General features: G+C 41.2%; 1 protein-coding gene across 8 annotated transcripts in view; it reads right to left on the reverse strand.

Moving 5' to 3' along the window:
• BICD1 (BICD cargo adaptor 1) overlaps window positions 1–21,546 on the reverse strand; it is a 175,523-nt gene that overhangs the window by 32,220 nt on the left and 121,757 nt on the right. For all 8 annotated transcript variants that reach the window (XM_090144655.1, XM_090144642.1, XM_031589826.2 and 5 more), the window contains exons 3-6: window positions 20,026–20,178; window positions 16,137–16,574; window positions 9,696–10,790; window positions 21–172 (exon numbers count right to left, since the gene is read on the reverse strand). In XM_090144655.1, coding sequence (XP_090000781.1) covers window positions 21–172; window positions 9,696–10,790; window positions 16,137–16,574; window positions 20,026–20,178 — 1,838 coding nt within the window. The remainder of the gene's footprint in view (window positions 1–20; window positions 173–9,695; window positions 10,791–16,136; window positions 16,575–20,025; window positions 20,179–21,546) is intronic.

The following is a 21,546-nucleotide window of genomic DNA, read 5'->3' on the forward strand; positions in this document are numbered from 1 at the left end:
GGTGAAATCACTTCCCTTACCTGGTTGCAAACATTGCTCTCAAGGATGAGAAGGTTGCCGCATCCTCCTTCAAAGCCTTCAGTTCATTTCGTAGTTTGGTCATGGTTTCAGTCACCATAGCTTTTTCATTTTCGTATTTATTCTTCAGATTGGCTAATGCCACTTCAGCTGTCTGAAAACACAGACAAGGGTGTTTGCTTATCACACAGATATCTGATAACAGCTAAGATGGTGCCCTTTAATGCTGTCTTTAAGTTGTACTCCAGGTGTGTTCAGTCATCGGCCTTTGGCCTGCACATGGCCTGGCCTAGCCCATCCTGTGGCTGCTCCCTGCCCCACATCATAATGGCAGTGGCTTTCCATTTTGGTAGAAGAATTTGAGAATAGGTTTCAAGAGTGCTGAAAAATTTATCAAAGTTTTGGTATATCTCTGACTGCTTTCAGGAGACATAAATACATTACCTGCGGATTTTCAAATGAAATGTATTGAGTTGCAATCAGATGTTCATCTCAAAGAAAAATCTGATCATGTCTCTCTACTCAACTTTTATAAGCCCTATCCCACCAGAGAAAGATATCCCTCACTTCACATTCACACCTTGTTCATGTCATTGATTTTTGGCATTACGTACATTTGTGAACAACTATTTTTAAGGAGGAGTAAAATTTCATCAAAAAGCTCCGATGAGCACCTTGAGAACTCACTAAGAATTACAACCACTGCCACTGAACCAGACCGATGTATTAGTTTCACAAAACAAGGTCAAATATCCCACTAGTTCCACGTTTATCTTGTTGTTTTTTTTTTTTTTATTCTCCAATGTTTTAGTAAAAAAATCTAAAAAAATAAGTTTTCTTAGTTATATAGTTAGTTAACTACATTACATATGTGATATGTGGCCCAAGACAATTCCTCTTCACTCACTGTGGCCCAGGCACATTGAAAGGTTGGACACCCATGTTGAATTCCATGAAGCCAGGGAAAGGAAAAAGAAGTTGAAGGGACAAAGCCAGTCCTAATGAGCTGTCTGCAACTTGAAACCTTAAATTTCTGTGCAAAATCACGCAGCCATATGCTGAGGCCCCAGGCAAGTGAACAAGTAACTGCAGCTTGAGGAGCTGCTACCACATTTCTGGGTTGCAGTAAGCCACCAAGTGTGTCTGACCATGCTGCAAAGGCATGTTAGACTCAGCCTTGGTAGCTGAGGGCTGGCCTGATGTGGTTTTTCTTCATGCACCATGCCACAGCTTTCCTTGCATGAGGTGACTGCTAGAATGTGGCAGGTTGTATTTTATTCAACCACTGGCAATACCTATTGCTGTGCGAAACTACATTATTTTGGCAGCTTTAATAACTACAAAGAAGAAAAAAGAAAGGATAATTTAGAATTTTCATTTAAAAGTAAAGCAAGGATTTGTAGCCACCTAATCCTTAATTTCTCAGCTTCCTTCTTTCTTTGTTTTTTCCGTTTCCTCCAGTAATTTGCTTTATTTTACTGCCCTACTGCTTATAATAGTTACATTTGTTTCATTTTTGCATGAGTTGAATCTTTTGTTGAACTGATGAAGTTTAGTACCATTTTGAAGTTATTCAAAATGTATAAAGATATACATTATCTTTATACCTACTGCTGCTGTGAGACAGTTTAAATTATTACCATTGAATGACATGAAGAAAAAACGTTTCCATTGCCTTTAGCAGGGGTGGGGAGGTTATCATTATTTTTTCACTTCATTTAGTGCAGAATAAATTGTAGCATTTCAGCAATTACTTTCCCCCTTGAGTACTTGAGCCATCAGAAGAGGAGAGGATTGTAGAACAGCATTATTTTAAAGCAGCAAGCAAGGGAACATGAAAATAGATGCTAATGATTGAACAGTTGGAAGCCTATTTTAAAGTCAGTTTTCTGGAACTTGCTGGATTTGTCACTAATAACATCTCTTAACAAAATATTAATGTCTGCTAAAACACAATAATTTGCACATGGGGAAATGGCACAGTTTCAGGCAGCAGCACCAAAATTTTACTTTTTTTTTTTTTCACAATTATGTACTCAACAATAAAGTTATCTCTACTTTTACACTAGTTTACATTGAGAGATTTAAAAAAATCCTTAGTAACTACCTGTAATTGTATAGATATTTGCTGAAACTTCTTCCATGTCAAAGTTGAAATCCTCAACAACTGATTAAAAAAATAACGAACAAAAAAAACCCCAATAACAGCAACAAAACAAAACACTCAGGGATACATTCAAATAAATGTGGCTTTACCAGTCCCAGTGACATATGCTTTGGTGTAACGCAGGATGCTTGACACCACCCTGTGCCTTGTTAGGACAAATCAGAAATCATCAGCTTTCTGTGTTTTCAGGCATGACTAAAATGTACATGTAAATTAACACGGAGAAGAAAGATGAATAATGTTTAAAAAAGCTTCTTTTTTGAAGGGAAATCTAGACATAGTGAGTCAAGGGACAAATTCCTACTTAACAAGCATGATTAAATCAGATTTACTTACGAAACCTCAGGTCACTAATGAGGCAGAAGTGATTCACGAGAGCAGAGCTGGGATTAATAGGTCAAACTGAGTTTGGCCCCAAAGCTGGAATTCAGAGGTCTTTGTTCTGCAAGAGGAATCCAGTGTACTGTCCTTTATATACGACAGTTCAAATACAGAATTAATGTAAAGATTTTTCCTTTGCTTAGGAATAAAAATTAAATTAAAGATATGTTCTGTTCCATCTAATGTGTGACTTTTCAAAAAAAAAAAAATTGTTTAACTATTTAGGCATTGGGAATACATATTCCCTGTAAACCCAGTAGTTCCACGTATCGTGGAAACCATGTGCAAGTACTAGACTGAAATAGTTAAAGGCAGTCAGTCTCCTTCCATCTTGATCTTCACATCTTGATACTCTTCACAACCAAAACCTCTCCCTGTCCCAGTAGAGACTGAAGGACAAAATATCCTGTACCAGAGAATTTCACAGAGAGCATCTCCTCTGTGTGTTCTGGCTGGGTAGGCTGACATAGCAAAACAGATTCAGTGGCCACAATCCAAATGACCTGTTTGCTCTGGCTATTTTACACTTCTAGAGAAGTGAGCTGGAATGCATAAGCACTGCAGTTTCAATCTTGGCAATGTTCCATTATTGCCTTTGTTCTGAAAATTTCAGTAAAACATGATCTCAGTATTTTGAAGTGGGAAAGCGTGAAGCTAATAAATGACTTCTGCTTTTCCTGTAGACTATCAACAATTTTCTACCCAGTAGCTTTCTTGGGGCTACTGGGTAGAAAAATTATTTTCCAGGTGTTAGAACCTTGTGAAAGTATATTTTTCCATCCTTAATGTCTTAAAGTAATTTTATTATAATAAAAAATGAAAGCAAGTAAAATGTGACAAAATTCACATTTCATCGTAAAACAACAAAGACTTCAACAGTTCTTTCTCTTTGTTAACTATTTTAAAAGGCTCCTTATATGCTCCTTATATCTTCCAGACAAGCTCTCAACACTCTCCTTTGCAGGCTCCCAAGGGTCTCCCTCTGCAAGTCTCCTAAGTGAAGAATGGATGGCACGAGTTCAGTATCAGCAAAGTAAATAAAATTAAGAAAAATGTGTTTTTAATAGGGAAGACAAAGCAGGGAGCGATTCTGCTAGAAACCTGCAGCCAGGGCCAATGGAGCAGAAGGGCATCACTTTCATGCAACACTCATCTCCTCCATCAGTCCTTGCAAGACTTGGTGGGCTCCAGACTGTGCACATCTCAGGTTACCCAGAGCTCATCGGTTTGGGACCTGGATGCTGACCAAAGCTGACTGTATCAGACTCCTCGGCTCTAAGGATGCAAGGTAACTAAGTCAATCTATATTGGCCAGCTGCCACTGAAAGAATAATTACCCAGCTTTTCCTCAACCATACCTTTTGCACACCGGATGGTTTTCTTCTCTGCTTTCCGTGAGTCAGTCTGAGGAGCCAAGCAGGCAGAAAATGAGCCTGAGGTACCTCAGAGTCAGGATGTGCAACGGGGAGCACAGATGAGGAGAGAAAAGGCAGTAGGATCTCCTCTTTGAGAGGTACCCAAGTATCTGGTCCCTTCCACTGCACTGCTAGGCTGTGCCATGGATAGCATGCTCAGGAATAAGGCCAACTGAAGCCACAGCTTCATGCTGCGTTTCACCAGCAGCAACTCTAGCCTAAAATTATTTGTTTGTTCTTCCTCACTGCCAATCTCCAAGACTGTGTCAGCTGAATCATGTGGCTGTGCCAAGAACCAGTTCTGGGGAATAGTCCAGGATATTAAAAACCTGGAGAGAGTGCTCTGAAAGTGAGGACGGGGCAAACAAAAGTATGTGTGTACAAGCAAGGAGTGCCAGAAGGAAGCAGGCACCCAGGGCCCGACTTTGCTTTTAACTGCTTTTTCTGAAGAGATCCATCTTGGGACTGGTGTTCTTCAGTGCCTTTATCAATGACCTAGACAGTGGGATTGAGTGCATTCTCTGCAAGTTTGTGGACAATACCACGCTGAGTGGTGCAGTTGATACAATAGAAGGAAGAGATGCCATACAGAGGGACCAGATCAGGCTTGAAAAGTGTGCCCAGAAGAATCTAATGAGATTCAACAAGGCCAAGTGCAAGAAAGGCTTAGGGAGTTGGGCTCATTCAGTCTGGAGAAGAGAAGGCTCCAGGGAGACCTCATTGTGGCCTTCCAGTACTTAAAAAGAGCTTCTAATCAGGAGGGAGACTGACTTTTTACATGGTCTGCTATAGACAAAACAAGGGGGAAAGGTTTTAAACTAAAAGAGAGGAGATTCAGATTAGTTGCTGGGGGGAAATTTTCCACTCAAAGGATGATTAAGCACTGGCACAAGCTGCCCAGAGAAGCTGCAGATGCCCCATCCCTAGAGACATTCAAGCCAGGTTGGATGGGGCCCTGGGCAACCTGATCTAGTGCCAGATCTAAGGCTGTCCACAGCAATGGGGCTGAAGCTAGATGATCTTCAAGGTCCCTTTGAAGCCATTCTATGATTCTATGACTCTGAAGCACTTGGCTTTAAGTGGCTGGTAACTACAAAGATGTATCAGATAAATTAGAGAACTTTACTCCACACCAAAATGCAATGTCTGAGCAGCACACAGTGAAATGGAGAGCACAAGTAAAAGATGAAGACAGGAAAAATATGTGAACGCTTTATGGTGAAATACGTAAAGCAGCAGGAGAGGGGCTAACAACAGTGCTGGCAGGAGACCATCCAGTGCCAAGGAGCGGGACAAGTGAATTTCGTTGCTCAGCCTGTGCCTGTAGTCCCAGCATTAGCTGCTGGCAGAGAACTGTGCTACTGCTTCCAAAGAATGGTGCCTGAGAAGAAGGTAAGGAAGAAGCAGAGAGCTCCAACACCTGGTCTCCTGCCAGTGTGAAATGCCAGCAATGGGCAGAGATGCGGCACACCATGCTTAGCACCTCTGTCCACCAGAATCCAGCAATGCAGGTTGAGTTTGGGGGCGAGGAGGAGAGCTGAAGTGAACACATGCCCAAAGTCCTGCCAGAAATGGTGACGTTGTTTCCATGCCCTTCTTTATCCTTACAGAAGAGAAGCGTGCCCAAATTCAGCTTCCTAAAGGTGGCCCTCAAGAAATCTGTGCACACACCTCATTTTCTCTATTCCATATCTTAGGAAGATTTTATCTCATTTATTTCATATTAAGAGTAGAACAATCAAACCAAATAAAAAAAAAAAATAGCTGCAGAAAGAATATTAGCTGCTACAGTGGTAAGTACAAGAAAGGAGAACAGCCACCTGCCATTTTAGTGCAGAAATCATATGTGGTACTCAATCTTTCCACCAGTCTCACTGGACAAAATCCACTGCACAATGTCTGTGTAGCATCTGAGCTTTTGTTTATGGATCAGATGTTGCATATCCAGGGTTATTCAATTATGTTTTCTGAACTTTACAGGTATCTCAGTTATGGAAACTGCAAGCATCAGAGTTACTGCCAATACAGACATGAAGGTCTTGCTGACTCAGTTCCTTCCCATGCAACTATTTACCTGCAAAAACAACCAATCATTTTTCAACTGAAATTTAAATTACATTTCTCTCATAGGCAGCTCTGCTTTCTGTGTGTTGTTAGAGACCAAAATCAAAACCATTATTGAACTAGTCCTAAAAGGTGTTATATAATTAATTTCATATTGCTTTACAATCTATTCTCCTTGTTAATACTAAAGCTACTTGGTTTTGCTCCATGAAACTGGTGCTGACATAGCAATTATGGCTACAAACAGACACGTACATCATGATGAAATAAAGCAAGCAAGCCAACAAGATATTGTGACTTGCTATCTCAAACTGTTGATTTGTTTAATAACCAATTTCCTTGGTCTGAGGTTTGCAAATTCTTATAGCAAATCTCATCTTTTTTTCTGGGTTACAGTGTTCACTGTCTTCTATTTCTGGCCCAGCTTAACACTAACATGTTGATTTGAAAATATTTTCAAAGAAAACACAGCTAGAATAAAAAGACTTTAGCATTAAATACTGTCAAATGGATTGAGGTAGGCAATGGCTTGTCAGGTTCAAACAGAAATTTATCGCATGCTATTAAAGATTTAAAAGCTCCAACTGCACTGCCACTCTGCCAGGACCGCTGAAACAGAAGGAGAAACAGAGAGCCCTTCCGTGCTTTCCTGCAATCGGGTAACTTACTGTAAAGAGAAGTGAATACAGTTCAGGATCGTTGCTGTTTTCTTCTGATGAACCATGTGCCCCTGTGCCTAGATAACAGAGGATGGCAGCACTCAGCAATGAAGCATATGGCCGGGAAAGCTGTTCATTTAGGTGATGCTGCAATACTTGAAGTGGTCACTAGATGGCATCAATGCTTCCCTGATTAAGGGTGCGACTACATTATCGAAAAACAACTGAATAGAAGATCCGGGGCTCTGCTGCTGGTCTCCCCATCCAGATCTGAACGGTGGGATGCTCTAGAAAGATACTGCCATTTTTTCAATGTATATAATCGTGCTCATTTTGCTTTCTGGCATTATTCAAACCAGAAAATCACCTCAATATCCTTGCTGGTTGTACTACCAAGACAATCACAGCTCTTTGTGGCAGCATTTCCACAAAGCAGGCCAGAAGCTGAGCTGGCACCTGTAGCAGCTAGGATGAGAGAGGACACATCCAGCTGCTCTGCTCGCTGCCCCCAGCAGAGCCCCCAGTGCTCCCCTGAGCACCTGCAGTGCCTCAGAGCACAGCATACAGCACGAAAAGACGTAACTGCATAACAACACCAGCTTAATTGGCCTTGTTTAGCTTGTAGAAGAGAAGACTCTGGGGGAGCTCATTGCAGCCTTCCAGCACTTGAAGGGATCTTATGAGCACAGTCTAATAATGATAGGACAAGGAGGAATTGATTTGAACTAAAAAGGGGACATTTAGGTTAGATGTTAGGAAGAAATTCTGTACTCAGAGGGCAGTGAGGCCCTGGCACAGCTGTCCAGAGAGCTGTAGATGCCCCAACCCTGGAGGCATTCAAGGCCAGGCTGGATGGGGCCCTGGGCAGCCTGAGCTGCTGGGTGGCAGCCCTGCCCATGGCAGCTACATGGGCTTTAAGGTCCCTTCCAACCCAAACCATTTCCAGGCTGGATGTGGCTCTGGGCAGCCTGGTCTGGTGGTTGGTGACCCTGCACATAGCAGGGGGGTTGAAACTCGATGATCACTGTGGTCCTTTTCAACCCAGGCCATTCTATGATTCTAGGATTTCACGATCTGACAATGCTCTTAGCCAATCACAACTGAAGCTTTTATATTTTTAGAGAAAATGCAAAAACCTGAACCAGATGTCCTCTGTAGGCTCATCTAAACAGAATGAACTGATGAAAAATATTCCCAACCTATTTCTGCTTAAAAGGTTTGTTTTGGAGGGAGGAACTCAAGGGAATTAATCTTGACTCATGTTTCCTGAACATGAGATGTGCTTTGGGTTCTTGGGACACACTCATCACCAGAGGCTGGCAGTACTACTACAACACAGTAGAACTAACTTCCCATCTCTCTAAATTTCTACATCTCTGTTGTATTATCATGTCTTTTAACTTGAAAGTTTGAGGAGATTACTATTAGCATGCTATTTGCATGAACAGTTCTGCAAGAGTTGATAAGCAGTTGAACAGTTGCCAACATTTATGCTGATATTTACAAAAGTACTTTTAAAAGTTCTGAGCACAATTTAAGATGCTCAATTTCTGAAAGTAGTAATGATAATAAAAAACATTATAAAGAGAGTAGGACTTAGCCACATGCTCTTCTAGTATCACTAAATAAGTGATAGGTCTATGCTAATGGAAAAAGTCTTTAATTTGGAATCTAAAGCCATATACTTCAACTACATCTTAATTACATAGAAAATCCTCCTATAATTGCTCAGGGTTATTATTGCTTTGCTAGGCATGGTACTTGATTAATTGAATTAATATTTAATGTGTTGTATTGCAGAAAGGGAGGAAATGCTATAAAATACTGAACATATATTGAAATATAGCCGCAATTTAAGAATTCCCAGTACCTAAAAATGCAGTTGCAGATCCAATCATCAATTAAATTTGAATCTTAAGTTCAGATCATTTGACTATTGGGAATTTTAACACAGAAATCCTATCACTGCCATTGGAGAACGGGATCCCATTCCGTTAACCAGCATTTATGCCCCCATGTGGTGACTACAGCATTACTGAAGATGGAAGAAGTCCTGGGCAATCTGGAACAGCGACTCTGTCCTTGCAGCCTCTTTCATTCAGACTTAATTTGGAGCATAAGGAAACTAACTGTAGTAAATACAATTTCACGCTCATATTTAACTTTTAAATTGCTTGCAGACCTGGAATCTATGAGATACATGGTGCTTGCGAGGATATAGCAAGCAAAAAAAATTGTGAGTATTCTTGAAAAGTACACCATTGAGGTGTTCTTTTTGCTTTTTAAACAGAATGTTCTAATTCTCAACTTAATTACATTGGTGTAACAGCAATAATAAAGTGGGTTGATGATTTTTTAAACTACCAAACATTTCAAAATAATGAGGGGTTTTTTTTGTTCTTAGAAAATATAACTCCCTCATGAATCCTTTTTTTTAAAAAAAATGGCAGTTACTGTTTCAGGAAGCTTTATCATGCAGAGATATCCCTTTTCTTTAAAACAAAACAGAAAATAGTTCCATTTCCTATGGGATTAAAAACACAACAAGAAGAATAAAACAAAAATCATTCTAAAAATTGCAACAACCTGTAAAGAAAATTACTCTGCATTTTACCTTGTGTTTTATCACAGAAATGCCCAGCTTATGTACAGTCCAAAGTGACCACTGCACTCTTACATCTGCCATTCTCCTCCTGAGGAGTGCTTTAGCTTTGCAATATTTATTTTAAATGCCCTTAAATTTGATGGTGGGCATTCAAGATTTGTGGCCTGTGGAGCACTACAGAGAATAAGAAGGATGGGTGCTAGAAAACACAGAGCTGAAAAGCTTAGGGATGGGAGTGCAGAAAGGCCTTCTCTCACTGTGATGGAGTGAAGGGCTCAGTAACCTGTGAGTGAAATCTTTCCTCTAAAAAACCTCTTGGGAAGGCTTGCCAAGCGACCTGTATAAATAACAGACACTCCCAACTGCCTGTTTTATTGGCACCTTACCTGCTTGTTGGCTTTCAGCACTGCTCTCAGGGTTGCTATCTGCTCCCGCTTTGTACTCAGGAGGGATTTCAGTTTCAGAATCTCTTCCATTAAGGCCTCCTTGTCTTTATCAATCATGGGTGCCAGCTCCCGGGCTGCAGCACGTTGGCGCGACAGCTGCAGCGACCGATCTACAGCTTTCTGCAAATGCTTGATTTGGTCCCTTATTATGGCGTTGAGGTTGTAGATGTTCATCGGCTCTTTGCGAATGTCACTGCTGTCGGAGACTGGGGAGGAAGGAGGGGCAGTGATGACAGGGGAAATCGTAGGTGTTTTCGTTGGGCTCTGCTCCTTGCCAGGCTCTGTGGCCTCTTTTGTCACCTGCTCGGTCGGAGTCCTGGCTTCTACAGGCGATGCCATTCCCCTTCTGGCAAGCCGAGGGGAAAGGAGACCCCGTGGGTCGTCTGGACCTTTCAGGCTGCCACTGCGGGTAACTCTGCTCTGCCTGTAATAGTCCAACATGACCCTGTTAGGTGTCTCGTTGTTGCACAGGCAGACGTGATGGTAGAGCTGAGCCAGCTCCTCGCTAAACGTCACCAGCTCGTCCTGGGCGGTGTTGAGGGTATTGTGGTTTTCATTCGCTATGCTTGTCATCCTTTGCAACTCCTTTTCCATGTGGACCATCTTTTCCTGGCTTTCCTTGGTTGACTTCTCTAGGCTTGTCACCTGTTCATCGTAAGTCTGGATTCTGCTCTCATACTTGGCCTTCTCTTCAGTGTAGTTTTCCACATAATTATTATATTTCTCCTTTAAGGCTTTGATTTCTGCTTTAAGGTCTATCACTTCCGTAACAGCTACTTTGTATTTACATTCTAGGATCTCCAAACCATTGATGTCCACTTCATAGTCGTGTGCTTCCTCGCTGGGGTCTCGCCCCTTCTCACAGTCATGCTCTGCTTTCAGCTCCTTGTTGCTCTGCAGGCCCCTCATGGCGTTGACGTGCTCCGTGAGCCTGTGGACTCGCTCATGTTGCTCAGTCAGGGCTCCTTTGGTGTGCTCCAGCTGTGTCTGAGATTCCTGCAGGTTGGCCAGGAGAATGGCCTTTTCTCTTTCCACCTGCAACAGAGTCAAAGTAAAACACCCGGCGTCTCATCCTACCCGTGCTTTTCTGCTCAACACCAAACAGCCATTCACCACTTCCACTCCCACACTATGCATATACATCTTGAGGGGTTCCAGAAACCATAAAATTAAGTGTATGCCCCTAAACAATAAAATTAAGTGTGCTACCATTTGCAGCATTACTAAGTCACAATTGTACACGTTGCTCACTGAAGAATTAGTGGCCAAGCACGAAGGGTAGTCAGCTAGAGTAATGATACTGGATTGATCAAGACGTACGTTCTCTGAAACTTAATAGGCATAACTGCATCGTTGCCACTTATGTTACACTGATACATTTTACTGACTCATTTATATTTTCCATGAATAGCTTTACCATCCTTCATAATTTTTATTTATATCTTTGAAAACTTCATGAAGGAGCGCATGATTACTGAATGCAAATACAGTAAACAAATGGCTGTGCACATCTGCACAATTAGATTAAATAACCCACCACGTGCAAGTGTAACACAGACCAGGAACCTGAGTACATGTATTTTCCAGGAATCCCCATTCCAGCAGTCCCCTGTAAACAAAATCCATTCATTTAAAGACAGTGCAGAAGAAAATGGGATTTACAATATAACTAACAATCCACTGATTCTGACCTAGTAAGTTCCTTTCTGAATATCCAGAGAAATACGGATGTTGAAAAGAAGAAGAGGTCCTGGAGGACTCTTTTTGAAGTTTTAATACACAGCATCTTAAAACAAGCAAACAAGAAAAACTTAATGTTTTATCTGCTGAGATATTCATTCACTACTTATGATGATACCTCTGAATGAATCTCATTTTCAAATTTTCCAAGAAGTTGGAGTACTAATCTGCCTTTGTCCTTTTCTGAGCTGTGAATTGGGAAGCAGATGATATAGGATGCTTCTTGCTCACATGGCTTTTGCAGCAGGATCCGGAGCCTATTAGGCTGACTGCTCTTTTTCTCTCACTGCTGTGGTATTTCAGCCCAATGTTTGCATGTGGAGACAAAATGTCGTGTTCCACACTTCCATTGTGAGTGGCTGAATTACTAGTTCAGAGAACTCGACACTGTTCCTTCTGTAGGGTCCTTCGAAAAGCACTGCCTTCTCTATCAGCATCCCTTCAGGCAGCATTTGGAAGAGTCAAAAGAGCCACCGTGAAACTCAGTGATGGAAAAGAAAAGCCTTTTAGAGACTCTGAGGATATTAATGCCATCTCACAAAATGTTCCAAGCAGTGGTTCAGACTCCTATTATCTCATAACAAGGCTTTCAAGCAGTGGCTGCTACTCAAAAATACCAAAGCACTAAGACTTATGATGATCCCTTGGTTTTACAGTCAGACTTTCAAAACACGGTTTCAATTACTACCTGCAATGGATTGCAGGTAAAAACTGTAAGGACAAAAATAGAAGCCATGTTGAAAACATCTCAAAGTTGGCCTCATTTTTTTATGCACAGGTGACTGATGACTCAAGAAGGAAAAAAAACAGGGTGAAAGCTCATCATTTTTTTATGATCCAAAAAATATCAGTCTCCTTAGATAAAGGGAGCTCTACATTGGCACTGCATAGTCTGTGCCAGAGGAGGATAGCTGAGGGCAATGAGTACATCATCAATACAACTTGCCTACTTGCTGCCCCCATCTGTCGTTAGCATGCATTACCAAAGAGCAGGCCTTCCATTAAGCAACTTGGTGTAAAGAGGCACTCTGTTGCAGTGTCTGCCTAATTTCATCAGATAGAACTGATACTGATGGATTATTGATCTCAGCTATCCTGAAGAAAAACTGTATCTGAGTCAGTAGATACCTTTATGGTCATTTTTCTGCTGAACATAAATGGCTTCTGGGAACAAATACTTCTTTCAAATAAAAAGGATTGTTTCCAGAGAAAACACACAAATTTAAAACCCATCTGCCAGCTTGGACAGTAGGTAAAATGAAACACACAGACCTACTGAATTTTACTCATCCCAGTCCAGTAATTATGGATGAAGCTAATCCACTTCTGTTTGATGAAAAATACGTGCTCCTACTTCCAAGGAGAAAAGAACAAAGCTGCAACTGCACTTAGAGTACTCCTTCTGAATAGTAATAGCTCTGCTGCGTCTAGGGACAAAAATTGTATTTCTTGTTTGTGACATTTTTTTATTTCCACAGAGCAAATTTTTGGGAATAGACTACCATGTTTCAGTCTGTTTGTTTGTTCTTGACAAAATTAGTAGCTGCAGAAATTATCCATGCCATCATCTTAAAATGGAAATAAAAGCAATTCAAAAGCAGTTGTACCTATTTTGAATCTTCCTTTCAAAGATCTCAGCTGGATGAGACTTCCTTGCAATCTGTTTGATAGTTTGCAGTTATGAAAGCCAATTTTATCACTGTTATTTATCTTTCACCTCTTCTAGGAACCAACACAGAACACATAGTGCTAGCATCCCAAAGCTGCAAAAGGAACTTTGCCTATCATGCTAGATCTTCTGGTACATGTTTCTTTTTGAGATTGCAGAGTGAAAAATTTGCCACACACAGGTACAAATGGGAAATCTGAAGTTTGATTCTCTCAGAAAAGAAGCCCGCTATCCTAATCACATAAGCATACTTCCCAAGAGAGGATCATCTTCAGCAGCTCTATCATAGTACATCTTCTTTGAGTAAATGAGAGGAGCATATGCCAAATGTTGAGATATAACTGTCTGAATGCCACATGGCAAAGACATTGCTAAGGAGAAAAAAAAACAGTTTTGTTAAAGAATTACCTTTTGTCAGCTTGAACCCAATTAAACCTCCCATTTACTGTGGAGAAAATTTTTGGAGGAATTTTTCACAGTTAATTTGTGTGACTCAAGGTGAGTTGAGACAACCTAACAGAGAAGATGATTGCTTTATAAAGAGAAAACATCAGCAGCTTGCAGCAAGCCTTCCCAGTATCTAAATAAAAGTGTCCTGCTAGACTTGTCTCTCTTTTTCAATCCTTTTAACATCCCTACAATGCTGAATGATGTTGAAGGCAACTTGTGTGAGTTTGCTGAGGCTCAACAAAGCCACTAAAACCAAGAAATGGTTATATTTATTCTCTGGGCTTCTTCTAGGGTCCTAGGACAGATTCTGGCTGGTAAGCATCAGAAAGCTGACTCTTTCTTTGTTTAAGAAGCGTACTAAAAATAAGTAATGTTAAAATCAGAAGTGACAAAAACATTTGCAGTAATTTTCAAGTGGAAGTTTGCTGATTCATCATGCTCAATATTCAATAAATCAAGACAGAATACAGCCAAAAAGTCATGTTTTTTCATTTTCAAACATCTTTTGTTACGTATTTATTTTGCATTTATTTAATTGTAAATTATGCTTGAAAATGATTGAGATGCATATTAAAATGTGAATATTTCATAGATTATTTTCTGAGTTGTATGGTTTTTAGCACTGTATTTCTGAATGAAATTAAAAGATGCATGTAACGTGCATAAAATATATGCATAAATGTATACATACATATGAATCTTTATTCAAATGAATATACAACCAAAATAAACATACAAAATCTACTGTAATACTGAATACACAGAATTTTTCACAGGAGTGAAACTCCTAATTTCAAGCTTTTCTAGTTAAATTATGCACTTTCTGCATCAAAGCTATCTGCGTAAAGCAATAGATATCATCATTTCCCATGTCAAAGCTCAGATCAAAACTTCCCATGCTGTGTTTGGCAATGAAGTAAATAAAACAATTAACGCTTCAGCAAATATAGGGCAGCCTATGTAGGGATTTCTTGTTCTTCAGCAAGAGCTGCAAATTGGGCTTCTTCACCTTTACCTCCAAATAGTCTCTTTCATTTTAAGTAGGTGTCACTCTAGAAGAGGTACTTTTGACAGTCCCCAGCTAGAAAGTGCCAGATGTTTCCCTGAAGGTGCCAAACTCTTTCAAGCTCTACTGGCAGAATTGATGTTTAACAGCTTGGGCAGTGGGACCCCCTCACTGCATTGCATTGTATCCTGTCTAAGATGAAGTCAGCACTGGGATGCCAACTTGAGTTTTTATCTGGCTCACTCCACAAACTCCTATTCTGGATATGTCTGGACTGAACAGGAGAGCACAAGAAATTTAGCAAAAGCAAGTGTCGGATTCTGCATCTGGGAAGGGGGAATCCTGGATCTATGTACCGACTGGGGGATGAGAGGCTGGACAGTAGCCCTGTGGAAAGGGGTTTGGGGGGTTATGGCTGATGGCAAGTTGAATCTGTATCAGCAGTGTGCCCTGGCAGCCCAAAGGGTCAAACTATGCCCTAGGGTGCATCAGGAACAGCACTGACGCTGGGCGAGGGAAGGGGTTGTCCTGCTCTGCTCTGCACTGTGCAGCTTCACCTCGAGCACTGGGTGCAGGTTTGGGTGACACAGTAAAAAAGGACATAAAACTATGAGTGCCCAAAGGAGGGCTGCCTAGATGGTGAAGCATCTGGAGGACAGGGTGTGTGAGGAGTGGCTGAGGTCCCTGTGTTTGCTCAGCGCAGAGCAGAGGAGCTGAGGGGAGGCCTGATGGCGGCTGCAGCTCCTCACAGGGAGCGGAGGGGCAGCGCTGAGCTCTGCTCTGTGTGACAGCGACAGGGCCCGAGGGAACGGCATGGAGCTGTGTCAGGGGAGGGCAGCTGGGGGTGAGGGACAGGTCTGCACCAGAGAGCAGTGGGCATGGAACGGGCTGCACAGGGCAGTGGGCACGGCCCTGAGTGCCAGAGTGCAAGGAGTGTTTGGACAGTATTGTCAAACATAGGGTTTGGATGCTGTGCAGATGCTTTGGTGGTGCAGGGTGGGTCCAGGAGCTGAGTTTGATGATCCTTGTGGGTGCTTTCCAACTTGGGACATTCTGTTATTCTAATGCTAGGTATTAAAAGAAATGCTCCTCTCCTTTTGTTCTCTCTTGATGACTAAATCTTGCTCAAACTGCATTTATTGATAAGTCTGTCTGTATTTCAGTGTTATTTCTTTTTCTAGAAAGCTTTGGTCATTCTGAAGAGTACTTGATTCCACTTGCAACCTCAGAGACATCTCCCCTTATTAAACAGAAGATAATCCAACTATCTGCAACCATAATAACTAAATTATTTCCTCCTCTTCCCCTTAAACATCAGCTCAGCTTATACCAACTCTGTGCAGACAGAAATGTCTTTTTGGGTTATCTTTAGCAAAACCTGAATATGAAGCAAAAAGTCTGAAATGTGGTATAGTCAAGAACATCACTGAGAGAAGTTGAGGTCAGTGCAAAAGCTGGAACCAGGGTCCATATGATGTGTGTCCAAAAGCTTTAAGATATTAAATGAAACTCTTACCTGCATGAGTTGCTGCTTCAGTTTCTGTATTTCTGATATGTTGAGCTCACTGAAGAGGTCAGAGACGGGGTGCAGAGATTCTCCTTTCCTACTCGTGGGAGTTCGGTAGTCACCGTTAAGTTTCACAAGAGACCCATGGATATGTCCATTCATTTTGTCATCATTGTTGGGCTCACTTGTATCTTCTGCAAACTTCAATCCATCTACTGATATATTAATATGATTATTATACATACTATCATTGAGGTTGATGTACTGGGAGAGTTCCTTTCTCAGATTGTTCTTTTGCTCCCTTTCATTTTTTAAAGTTTCCAGAGCTTCCTCCAGCTGATGCTCAGCAATCTCCTTCAGCCGGATGGCATCTTCTAGCTGACTATTAAGCAATACTGTCTCCTCCTCAAATCGTTTAATCTCATGCTTTAAGCCTTCGTATTCAACCTGAATTAGAGAAGACAAAGAACATTCATAATACTAAAACTTGAGTCATGAAAACCTGCCATTTATCAGCCCTATTGAAGTAAGTGCTACAGGAAATGCAACGTGAAATACCACATATTGCCTGCAGCTGCAAAGAATCATCTCCATAGAAAACATGTGTGAAGCTCTCTCTGTTGAAAATTCCATTGCTCATTTTTTCAACATGGAGAGAATCAAGAAACATTATACTTTTTTCCAAGTAACTTTTGACTATGAACAACGTACTTAGGTAGGCCCAAAAGTACTGCCTCCTATTTATTTCCATGGAAAGTAAAATGGATACAAAGAGCACAGTAACACTACTTAATAGAGTACATTCTCAGCCCCAAAACGCTCTTTCATCACAGACACCACCATTAGCTGTGCATTTTTTTGCCAGAAATGAACAAGTCTGCATACTGAGCTCATAAATATCTGCACAGCCATCCAGAACACAGCTTGTCTTTCACTTTGCTGTCACCACTGCTGAAACTCACCACCCATCCCCTCACTGTGATCACATCCCCTGTTTGTGTCCATAAACTTTCAGCAAGCATTGATGAATATCACCAAGTGCCATTTTTTCCTCATGGAGGAATTCAGTGACACACTTTTGCTTCATATGCACTTCCATATCAGATGCCATTCTGCCAGACTGCCCCTCTGCTGCCATCTGTCACACAGCAACAAAATGTAATGGAATATTGTTGGTAAGGTTCGATCTCTACTGCTATACCAACAACAACCACCTCTGAGATCACGGGCCAACATAATAAAATATGTGGCTTTACCTTTGGAGCAGCCCTCATACTTCATGGAGGTGTGTTTTTATTATGAATTACCATAAGCAACATTGGTATATCATGGTATGTATAGATCTCAGGTTAACGTAATCTGATTAATTAATGGCAAGTGCTCTGCAGAATACTTCATATCTAAATACTTCCCAGATGTAAAGTCACTCAGGCATGGATATTCTGAAGTGTCTGGGTGTCTTACTAGAGTTCAAAAATACTGAAGGAAGGGACAGAAACTGCAGGATAGTCTCAGCTCTCTTCTGTGTTAAATGAGATTCTCCTTTATTCAAGAGGTATTTCGTTTTAAAAATTAAACAGCAAACTATTCATACAATCCCTTTAAACTCTAAGATCCACTTTTTAATTTCCAAATGCCAAAAATTCCCCGTATTGGGTGAAATAATTTAATGGTTTGGTGAAAGAAGAAATATTGAACTCATGCTTCTATTAAAAAAAATATATCTTTTTTCAGTTGATGCATTTCTAATATGTAAAATGTGCAATTTTAAGGCATTGTCTAGAATACTTTCTCATTTATATTTTTATTTTTAAACTATATTAAGATTCTGGTGAAAACAGAAACAGCAACCACTTTTTTTGGAGTAGAATGTTTACCAACCTGTCAAAAGTCTTACAGCTAGAAGCCTTTGGGAAGGAAAGCTTAAAACACAAAGCACCAATCTTCAAACAAAGAGAATGAAAAAGATTCAGACAACAAATGGAGTTCACAAATTATGTTGGGAAATGCTAAGTAGAAAAGGGAAATCTGTGGTATTTTGAAATTTGCATTCCCTGGTATATTTGAGTGGAGGGAGAGGGCCATCTAAAAAATTATGAAATCCAATCAAATAGATATGTTTATAATTTAAGGGCATGAAAAACTGGACATCTATACAGTAGCATGGATACTTTCCTACAAAAGCTACCAACCAAAGAAATAAACAAACAAGCCCTCCCAGAAAACAAACCAACAAGGAGATTATGACAATTTCTCAACATGACTTGTAACATATCGTTTTGTAAACAGCAGTAGTATAGTACAAAATTGCTCTTGATATTTTACCCTGTAGGTCAGAATTGGTTCTGCTACCACAAGCACATGGGTTTGTTATACAAAATGACTGATTTTCAAAGTCATTCTCAATGCAAAAGTGCTTTTTTTTCCTCCCTATACTCCGGCATTTGGTTCCATTAAGAATGAAGTATTATGACAAATGCAAACACTGGCAAACAGATTTTATTCTGGTGGAAGCTAGCATGGCCTGTAAAGTGATCTTTAATTTATTTTTTTTTCCCCTGCAAAAATGCCTCCTATGAGCTTGGTAAGGAAAAAATAGATGCTTCCATGAGGGAATTTGCTGGCTTGGTAAATAACTCTGACACAAAGATGAGCTGCTAGAAATTCAGTGCTAGGAGCATGAAAGCCTGAGTCATAAATAAGGGAAAGCATACTCACTTGCATTACCTGTGCATTCCCTGCGGCTCTGCTCCATTGTTCTAAACGTTTCAATTGCATTTGCGCTAGCAGGGTAGAATAGCAGATTGATGAAATAGTACTGCATATTCCTACAGGAATAAGTAAGCTAACAAGCTGCCATAAGAATCTGGCAGCCTTGGCTATTTGTTACAGGCCCTAATGGAACTGTTTGCTAGGCTGGGATGTAACACAGGTGCTGCAGAGCAGTGTTGCTGCAATTTGGTGGAAGCTGGAGAAATGCTCATCCTGCATGTGATGTTATGTTGGTCTGGGAAGTATCTAAAAGAAACTTTCATCCTCCAACTTGGATACTTACTTATTTATCATGGCAAGCTCAGTTTTCTGACATGAGAACAAATTTTTTCTGTTCAATTTAAAAGACAACTGCGTTTGTGATGACTTTCTCAGCAGTGTTTACACCCAGCAGCAAAGGAAGCTCTGCTTTGTAAGGGAAAGAGGGCAGACCCAGCTGCTTTTTGCATCTTGACTTAATGGGGCTGTGATTTATGGTGGCTCCTGGGGGCACGCTCTGCACTGCAGCGAGTAATACAGCATACTGCTTTGCTGTCAGCTGCACCTCACTGCCACAGGGAACACATGAAAGACAAACTAGGAGTACCTGACATCCCTTTGCCTATTTTTGGAGCTTGTCAAACTTGTTGGTTAGCACTGCTGAGCAGAGAGGAACAGTGGTAATGGAAAACCCAGGAAAAAAAAAATGGAGTAGATGATGTCCTCCTTTCTCCACTTCAGAAGAGGAAGCAGAGCAAGGGAAACAAAGTGAGAGGAAATGGAAGGCTGACCTATCTCTGCTACTGGGCATAGAGGTTAGTGTGCAGAGAGAGATGGGAGGAAACACAGGAAGGGAAAAGATGCAGCCTTGTCTGTGGTAACAATGATCCCACTGTTACAAAGTTTTGCACAGAAATAGTCCCTCAGAGTTTTCCTAAAACTGAGGAAAGGGCCTCCCTATATGACAAAAACGGCCAGTAGCACTGCTGAAGAATGAATAAGAGTCAAGCAAAAATCTAACTGAAGAATAACAACAAACCACCACACAAAGAAATTTCTATTAAAATGCTTTGCTGGATCACATTATGGAAACCTGAGAAAATGGTGTAATTTCCCAGCACAGCACCTAGTATTTCCCAATGCTTACTTGGTTCTGTTTCAGGGTGGATACCAGCTTCTGCAGAGTGATATTTTCTTCTTCCAGTTCAGTGTAGTCCTGCAGGAGCCTCGCCTCTCGAAACTTGTACTCGCGAATTTCGTCCTTCATTCGTATCCTCTGCAGTTCCACCATTTCATTATTCTGGTAAGAGAAAATGCAAGAGCATTACCATTGGTGCACAGCCCTTTTAATGACTGAAACTGCCTTCAGAAAAAGTCAAACAAAAAAGTAAACCTCAAATAGAAAGGATTTCAATGTGCAAATCAAAACTGTAATTGATCTGGGGCAAAACCAAACTTTCAGGTGAGCACTGGCAGCGCAGTAATGAGAACATCTGATAAGGAAGCTTGATTAAAACATTTTTCAGATTAGATGTTTATTGAAACGGTAAGCCTGGCAAGGCTTTATCATCTCATTAGTTTCATTTCTCAGAGACTCTGTTGAATCTAAATAAAATTACCACCCATTTTCCACCAAAATAAACTCTCTACATTCATACAGCAAAGCAATGAATAACGGCATCTATTCTGCAAAGACAGCTGCTACTGAGCAAGACCCATGTGCACACTCATATCTGCAGGCACTAAAGAGAAGCACAGGCAGGTGGGGGGACCTGCCATGCAGCTGGCTGCACAGCATTGCTCCAAAACCAATTCAAGTCTTGCTGCATGGGACAGGATTGCAAGGTGTCTGGAACACACAGTGTCACCATTTTGAACCTATTAGCAAATGCAGTTCCTGGACAGAGAGAATCAAAGAATGACAGAATCACAGATTGGCTTGGGTTGGAAGGGATCTTAACCATTATCCAAGTCCAAACCCCTGTCATAGGCAGGGCTGCCACCCAGCAGTTCAGGCAACTCAGGCTGCCCGGGGCCCCATCCAACCTGGCTTTGAGCATCTCCAGGGATGGGGCACCCACAGCTTCTCTGGGCACAAGGGATCGGTTGCACAAAAAATCACTTCCAACAGATTCCAGGTCTTTTACATCAAGGGTCAGCTGGCTGTTCTGGAAAGCCTGTGACTCTGCTGACATTGCTCTGATAAAAATGCACTATGGGATAGTGGAGTTAACACAGCCACAGAAACAATCTGGCCCTCTGCTGTGCAGGGAAGCCTCTGAACAACAGGAACAGGAGTAAATGATCCCAGCTTTGTCTTTCCTCCAGCAGCAACAGAGCACTGCTGGAGGGAAGCACTGCTGGTACCTCAATGATGGGGCAGAGCCTTCTCTCTGCCAAGGTGCCAGAAAACATGCACATGGGAAGCATAACAGGTTTCTCTGGAAGGTGTCTGTGTGTAGGGAGGACAAGACACCTGAAAATGAAGAACAGTTAAGAAGTCATTACAGCAGAAGTTGTAGTCGATGAGCTGTAAATAGATTCAGCCATACAGCTCTCCCTCAAGTGTGTAAAGATAAACTCACAAAGTCTGAACTGGGGATAAACACCTATGGTAAATAAACAGTAATTAAGCACTGGAAAATAGCACCACCATGCATGAAGAAAA

The sequence above is a fragment of the Phasianus colchicus genome, chromosome 1 (genome assembly GCF_987193195.1).
Source record: "Phasianus colchicus chromosome 1, bPhaCol1.hap1.1, whole genome shotgun sequence".
Lineage (NCBI taxonomy): Eukaryota > Metazoa > Chordata > Aves > Galliformes > Phasianidae > Phasianus > Phasianus colchicus.